General features: G+C 45.5%; 1 protein-coding gene and 1 long non-coding RNA gene across 3 annotated transcripts; one reads left to right on the top strand and one right to left on the bottom strand.

Annotated features, from left to right (window-relative positions):
- The first annotated feature begins 239 nt into the window (after window positions 1-239).
- LOC137158481 (uncharacterized) lies at window positions 240-3,421 on the top strand. Its single transcript, XR_010921431.1, has 3 exons — window positions 240-518; window positions 2,372-2,457; window positions 2,591-3,421. It is a non-coding gene; the product is annotated as an uncharacterized lncRNA (long non-coding RNA).
- A 619-nt stretch (window positions 3,422-4,040) lies between these two features.
- Window positions 4,041-7,691, bottom strand: HEXIM1 (HEXIM P-TEFb complex subunit 1). 2 transcript variants are annotated; one of them, XM_067556252.1, is made up of 2 exons: window positions 5,069-7,691; window positions 4,041-4,195 (listed from the first exon to the last, which is right to left on the bottom strand). In XM_067556252.1, the coding sequence occupies exon 1, from the start codon at window positions 7,334-7,336 to the stop codon at window positions 6,293-6,295; it is 1,044 nt and encodes a 347-aa protein (XP_067412353.1). In that variant the 5' UTR covers window positions 7,337-7,691; the 3' UTR covers window positions 4,041-4,195; window positions 5,069-6,292. The 2 variants fall into 2 exon arrangements, with proteins under 2 accessions (XP_067412353.1, XP_067412354.1); XM_067556253.1 differs by having other exon boundaries at window positions 4,101-4,192.
- Between the last annotated feature and the right edge of the window lie 296 nt (window positions 7,692-7,987).

Genomic DNA, 7,987 nt, shown 5'->3' with positions numbered 1-7,987 from the left:
TATCTGGTCACCCTAATTATATAGTGTAATGTTGTAGGCAGTGTACTGGAAAATAATCCCTGAGTATAATCCTTTATTTTATGCATTTAAACCACACCACACCCAAAATTCCCTCAGGTATTTTCACATGCTGAACCCAATGGATCACATATAATATGGCATCCCTGCTTGCAGGTATTGTGAAGTGAGGCTACTGTTTGCATATGCCATCTGTAGAGACCTTTTAAAAAGTGCCAGCCTGTCTCTAGGGCCAGGGCTAGATTGGTAACTTTTCAACTCGTTGAAATACCCTGATAAATAAACTGAACAAGCCTTGTCTTTGAGTGATTATTTTCATTACTTTAGCTGTTGGAAATGAGCTGTAGAGACAGAAGATAAGTGAGTAGAGTGTTTTTCATGTGCAAGCTTCAAGACAATATACAGTTGCATGGAAGTATTAACGGGCAGTTCTCGAGATGGTTTTCAAAAGCAGGTCCATCATCCTGATGAATAGTGGGAATTGTGACAATCTGTGTATGGTAAGTGTCTTTTGATGCATGGTTAATGTCTCAGTGCTATGGTAGATAAGGGGTATGTTTCAATTTTTAACATTTTGCTGTATTTAACATATAAGTCTACTGCTTAAAGCATAGGACTGGGGGCTAGGAAATCTGGGTTGTATTGGTGACTTTGTTATAGACTCACTGTGTAACTTCAGGTAAGTTACTTAGGCCCAGATCCACAAAGGTATTTAGACTCGTAACTTCCACCTTTGTGGATTTGGGCCTTAGCCACAGTTTCTTCCACCTATAAAACGAGTATAATGCCGACCTACCCAGGAGTATTTTGAGGTGTAGCTTGTAGTTTGTAAAACCCTGAGGTTGAATGTGGCCATTTTAGTGAAAGCTTTTACAAAATGTGCAATGGGAATTAGTTTGTACAATTTTAATGAAAGACTTTTCACACTAGAGATCAAATTGAGCAGGGACAATTTTCAGCAGAAAATTCTTTGCTTACAGCACTCTGGTGTCAGATTAAAGAATATTTTGCTTCCATGCTGATTCACTAGTTTATATAAAGATTCACCTTTTATAAATCACCATCTTTCCCTAACTGGCTAGGCATATAACCATTTACCACGTTTTTTTTATACTTGGACTTAATTTACTCTATTTACTGGTAGCTGCTGGTTTATGTTAATGATGGTTTTTATTTTAAAACCAGACGGAGTTTACATACAAAAAGTTGCCTAACTAAAGGTGTGATTTTAAATTGATTTAGTTAAATTAGTGCAATTTTGAGTGCCAATATTCAAATTGTTTGGTTTAAACTGGTAAGTGTGTCCACACAGGGTTTTGCACTGGTTTAGCTAAACTGGTTTTTAACACGGGTGTGTGCAACTAGCAGCATGTTGTCTATCAGGGCCCCAGGACTTTTTTGTAGATGGCTGGCTTACTGAGTTATTTGTCCATGTCTGGGTTTTTTGAATGCTGCTGGGTATTCTTATGTTGCAACATTTAATTTTCAGGGCACCCAGAGTCTTTGTTCAGGTATCTGTTATTATTTAAATCTAAAGAAATGAAGTGCAGTCAGTGCAAATTCTCTGTGTAAACAAGACCTAACATTTTGTTTTCAATTCTGAGCCTCTCCATTGTACCATAGATGAAAAATTGATCTGCAAAAATTGAGATGAGCAGCTTACAAGACATCCTAGTAAAATATATATGGCCTTAAACTCTCATGTTCAGTGATCAAGAAATGATCCCATTCTGTACTTCAGGAATATCTTGTATTCATTCTATAGCTCTGTAAGGTGTATATATTTGTTGATCATTTCAACACATTTCACACACTGTTCATTGATAAGGAAGCAGTCTTCAGATTATAGCGTTACAGTTTCCTGCTGAATCTTTCCTTCCTATTTAGATGTTTTATTTTTAACCAGTGGTTGCATTCTCACTTTTTCCTGAAAGGAACGATTACACTGTTTCAAGGAATGTGTTCTAGAAAGACCTGCCAAAAACTGCCCTTTGCCACCAGTCTGATTTAGATTTATTAATCCTCAAGGATAAGTCCTATAGTTCCAGTCCACAGGAAGGTTTGTTACCCTGACACTTGCCGCACTTGTTAAGAATCCCTCCTCGAAATATAAAGAAAAATGTTATGCAAGTAATTATGGATCTGTTCAATTCATATCCAAATTAAGCCTTTTTCTTTTCTATCCTGTAGTAACATGGAGTGTAGAGTTGCTCTTTTACAGTATTCATTACAACTAGCAACATGAATCAGCATCCTGCTGGGTGCATTGCTCTCCATCCACATTAAAAAGGACACCAGTTGTAACAGGATTTGATAGTATAATTACTCTGTTTTTATAATATTGCATTTCTAGGATCAGCTGTCTTCATTTTGTGCCTAGAATAAGGGGAAGTATTCCAACAGTTCTATTTTTAGCAAGTGGAGAAACCTCACAATGAGGTAAGTTTAAACATTTTCAGCCAAGAGAGCCACTTTTTTCAAACCATGTAAACCCAATTCTCAAACTCATGTAGTTGGCTGCTATAAAGCTGAAGTATATATTTTGATCAGTCCTGTGTGTTTGTCCCCGCAGGAGCAAACAATTGCTATAAGCATATTCCTTTCCAGCAGACCCCAGATTCACAATGGGGGAGAACTTTGACATGCAGTCCCAGAAGGCTGAGTCGTGTCACCACTCTTGTTTAATATCTATGGACAGCCATTAGGCAATAGGTAGAGCACAGTGGCTGCAATACCAGCAGTATGACAGTGAAATGCAGCTTTCTCTTCTAGTGCAGTCTCCTTGATCTTAATGAAAAAATTGGAGCCTGAATAAAGGACACTTGGTGCAAACAACCTAGGAAATACTGAAGGTGATGTTAGAGGGAAACACTTCAAAGAACTAGCAAGCACCACTGCCTTACCCTCCAGGGACGCATCTGCCCTCTACTAGTTAAGACAGCGTGCTGCCTTAGGGTCAAACTGGACTCATTACTGTCCTTTGATATGACGGCAGCAGTCCTGGAAGCTACTTTTATCTTTGGCTACTAAGATTGCACCGGTTCCCCTCAGACGATCTGGCCACAGTGGAGCATGTACTTAGCACCTCTGGCCTGGGCTACTCTTCACTCTACCTGGATCTAGACAAAGTTCCCAAAGCAGCAGCAGATGGCTTTAGCAGGATGAGCCGCAGAGAACATATTACACCCGTGTTCTGCAACTTGGATTGTGTTCATCTACTGCTGATTTCCAAAGCTCTTTCATGTGATAGACCAACCCTGTTGTGGGGACAGCCTCCCTCTCTGTAACCTGCTTCATCACCTAGGATTGCATGATATGCTGCAGATTAACAGGTACAAATGGAAGGGAATTGAAGGAAGAAACTGACTGGAAAGCCCTCTTACAGAGATTAGAAATAACCTATCCTCACCCACTGCAGAACTCACCTTTTCACTAAAGCATTCTTCAGAGGTCCAGCAGCACAATCCCAACTAACCACCGATGAATCAAAGTATTGATTTGGAGAATTGGTTCCTCTGGTATGGAGGAACTCCCATCAATTTTGGCTGTCTCCAGTAGATTGTTTTACTTTGAGTTGATTGCCAATTAAGTTGAACACCTTTGTAAATGTCCTGGAACTGACATTTGTTGAGTGTCTGAACTAGCATGTAGAAATGTTTGCCAGTGAATTTGAGTTGTATTCTAGTGTAGACTAAATGAGACATTTTGTATTTGGGACAGCCACTGCTGTGACATCTGACCAACACTTTCTTCATATGTGATGCATTTTTTTCATGTTAATATTAGAAACTAAGCTTCATGGTGGTATAAGTGCTGTAAGTTGAAGCACCAATGCCAAATGCTGAGGTTACTGTGTAATAATGCACATGCCTGCTATTTTCTTTACCCTCCACCCTAGAAAACATTTTGCACTTAACCACAATCTTGCATATTTTATAATTCAAAAGGGGAAAAAAATGGATTTGTGGAAACATGACACACACAGTACTTGAAAGACTAGTGGCAGCTTAAAAACATTTTTATAAATTATATTCCTTAGAATTCCCTTTGTACTTTCAGTTGGAATTAACCCATTCCTTGCTGCTGAATTGTGCCATCCATTCTTGCCTTCTAAAGAGTTATTCTGTTCTGCCTGTCTCACCAGACTTCCTTTACAATGCACCAGCCTGAGTCTCTGCTGAATGAGGTCATAGAAGGAAAAGAAAATTACAATAAATCTATTTACCACAAATGGATCTTTAATATTTTGTTTTAATTTCCAGAGTTAAGAATTGATCTCACTGTGTGCCTCAAAAGAGCAGTTCTACCAGAAACTTGTAGTGAAAATCCATCTTGATCCTTAATATTGGAATCCTAGCTCATTGCATGGCCAGCTGTTGCAAATTCCCTTGACTAATTTGTACAATTTCTATTTGAAATGTGAATTGCTTGTGCTGCCCACCCCGATGATAATTGCTGTCAGCTGGTGAATCTTTAAGTTCCTTATCTTGCCTATTGTATTTTAAATGCAGTAGCTGTGCAGACACTGAGTAGGTAGGGCTCACTAAACTGTACCTACAGGCTAGGTAGAAACATTCACTCAGTATGAGGTTGCCAAATTGAAAATTGCACATTTAAATGGCTACTAGTTATGGCTTTACTAGGGGTTAGGAAGGCTGCATCTACTATCCCCACCCCATTGTGTTTTGAGGTGAAAGATGGCTTTGGTACATGCACCGAAAAGCAGAGCTGCATTTACACCTTATGCACCCCTAGGCACAACAGTATCAGCACACCCCTGCCTACAGCTGACCTTTGTGTTTTCCTTGCCAAGGGAGAGGGTGAGGAGACCAGCTCACCCATCTCAGGGAAGAGGAACAGGCCAGCAGGGTTTGAGGAGAGGAGGAGGAGCAGGGCCCCCAAACTGGCCAGGGTCCATTAGCCCAGCCCATAATCCACCACTGTTTAGGCACCCCTTAGTACATACCAACTGTGCCTAATTGGAAATCCAGCCCTGACAGAAAATAGCCTGACTGGCCCTCTCTGATTACATAAAAGGCAAAAAACTCACACTACATTTTGCACCACCAGCTGTGAAGTAGTTTGGAGAGATTACAGGTGTCCTCTTCTGTGGGTTGTATCTTGCTTTCATTCGTATTCAAATATACTGTTTCACAGGTTAGAAAAATAGGTTTTAAGACAGCAATACAATTTTCACTGATCTACCATATCCCCATTAGTGGCAGGTCATATTTCTGTACATTAAAACTCCTAAGGCTCTTGTGCAATTTTATTAAGTATTTATTAAAGGATCAGGCTTCTGCTGTTTAAAGTATTTAAAAAAATCAAGCAGCCTATGAACACATACATGTCACTGTTGTAGGTAGTGCTTCTAGCTGCTTCGCAACTCTAGCCTGATGAAAGATTAACATTCAGAACAACCCTTTGAATTTAAGGCAGGCCAACATTAGTTTTTTGTTAGAATAAGTGGTGACTGGCTACTCTAAAAACACGATAAAGTAAAAGCACAGTATAAAACCCACCCCTTCCCCCTTAACCCTGCAGCATTTACTGCCTTTTTTTTTTTTTTTTTTTTTTTAAAAACAGCAGAACTCTGTCTTAAAGCACCAGAAACAAAATGAGTTTATATGAACCTGCATACATTAGTGCTTGGGGGGAGAAGGGGCTGTCAGAACTGGAACTAGGAAGTTCTGGTCTGCCAGGAGAGGAGATGTGAAAGTATTAGTCTAGGCCTTGGTTCTGGGGATTTTATATGAGACAAAACAGACCATTTTAAAATACAAATATCACTTTAAACATTATTCAAAACATTCCCACTTGGGAGAATATTTTAAACATACTTCTAGAAATCACACTGAAACTGTTACATTTACATGTAATTAAATTTATTAGACTCTATAATGAATTTTATTGTCAGAATTTGGCCAATTTACAATTCCCTGGGTTCCCCCCTTCCCCTCCCCCTGGATCTTTTCCCTTTTGGTTTAAACATAAAATGCATCTTATGTTGAGTCAAATGTACTTGCACATCAAAACAAGACAGACCCCTCCCCTTGAGTCACATCTATCTTAAAAAAGGGGAGGGGGTTGTCAGTTGCACATAATTAACAGCACACACACACTACACTATAGCTATAGCTTCAAAAACAATACAAGGCTGTGGTTTATTCTGATTATGTATCATAAAAAGGAGCCACTGTCTTATATACACCTGTATATAATGTTACATTCCATCACTGTAAAAAGTCCCCCCCCCCACCCCCCCAAAAAAGTTTCACTCTCCGAACTTGGAAAGAGATTTTTCTTGTCTGTGAAGTTCGTTCTCTTTCAACAGCTTCAGGTTCTCTGCTCTCAACCTGTCCAGTTCCACCTCCAGTTCTCTTACCCTAGGGTCCTCTGCCGGGTCCCCCCCATACTTTTTGCTTTCCAGCCTCAGCCTGTTGTTCTCATCTTCCATCCTGGAAAGACACTTTTCCAGCTCCAAGTACTCCTTGATCAGCTCCTGCTTGCTCATGTTCTGCAGGCTCTCCACATGGTATCTCTCGTAAGTCTCGGAGAAGTCCTTCTGGAGAAACTCGCTGCCGTCGCCTCCCATCCCGTCGCTGCCTCCGTCCTCGTCCGCAGCTTCCTCCAGGAAGTCTTCCTCGCTGGTATCGGACTTGGCGGCAGCCCGCTTGGGGTAAAGGCCAGTCTTGAGATCCGGCTCCTCCTGGTCGTGATCCTCCATCAGGAACTGGGTGGTGTTGTAGGGAGCCACGGGCTGCCCCTTGGCAAACATCTCTGCGCGCAGCCTGGACGCCCGCTGGCTCTGCTTCTCGTCGAACAACTTCTTCTCCTCCCAGGTGAGCTTGTAGTAGGGCTTCCAGTGCCGCTTCTTCTTGGAAGGGCGCCGCCTGTGCTTCTTCTTGCCCAGCTGCCTCTGCTGCTGCCGCCAGGCCTCCTCACCGCCGACAGGGGGCCGGTACCGCGGGCCGCCCGCTCCCTCCTCGCCCGGCCCCTGGCCCGGCGGGGGCCCCGCTCCCTGGCCATCCGCGGCGGGCGGGCTCTCTCCGGCCGCCCGCTCCCCGCCAGCCGCTTCCTCGCCGCCCCGCTCCGGGCAGCCCGCGTCCTGGCACGCCCCGGCGGGCTGGGCCGGGGCAGGGGCCGGTTCCACGCGCTGACACACGGGCTCCGCCTGCGGGCTGCCCGCCCGCCGCTCGCCTCCCGGCGGGGGCCGCCCTCCGTCCTGCTGCCGGCGCGGCTCCTCCTCGGCCGGGGCCAGCGAGGCCCCCCCCGCGCCACCTGCAGACGGGCGCTCGGCGAGGAGGGGGTCAGCCATGGCCGGGCGGGCGCCGGCCGCGAGTCCTCCCCGGGGCTGCTTTCCTGGCCGGCGAGCGGCTGTCCGGTGGGCTCGGGGGCGAGCGCTCTCCTCCCCGCGGCTCAAGCCGGGCACATCGGGGACGGGACGGGGCGGGGGTTCAGCCTCCGGGCCCTGGGTTCAGTCCGCGCCAGGCCCCCCCCCCGTGTTTAAAGCGTCCGAAGCCACGAAGGGGTTAACGCCGCTAGGCCCCGCCCCGCTGCCTAGCGCCTGTGCCGAGACCTGGCACACTCAGCTCATCTCAGGCCAGGGCCAGCCTCCGCCGCCCAGCCCCCTCCCAGTGCCAGGGCTCCACCTCCCACACCGCTCGCTGCCAGCTCCCAACTACAGCTCACACAGCCCGCTGCCTTCTCTTATATAGCGGCAGCAGACCCCGCCCCACGCCGCGCAAGCGCGCTGCCCACCCCGCGCCCCGGCGCATGCTGGGATTTGTGGTTTCCCGACCCGATCGATTCCCTGGCCCGCGCCCGCTGGAGCAACTACGGTTCCCAGAGTCGCGGCGGGGCCTCTCCTGCGGCCAATCAGCTCGGGAAAGTGGGCGTGGCCAAGAGCCCAGTACCACCCATTGGCCTCCGAGGCTTCGGGAATTCGATTGGTCCTTGGTCTGCGGCT

This window comes from Emydura macquarii, unplaced genomic scaffold (genome assembly GCF_026122565.2).
Source record: "Emydura macquarii macquarii isolate MOO-44397 ecotype Brisbane River unplaced genomic scaffold, CSIRO-AGI_Emac_v2 contig_1692, whole genome shotgun sequence".
Taxonomy (NCBI): Eukaryota; Metazoa; Chordata; order Testudines; family Chelidae; genus Emydura; species Emydura macquarii.
This window is presented reverse-complemented; position numbering and strand designations above follow the sequence as displayed.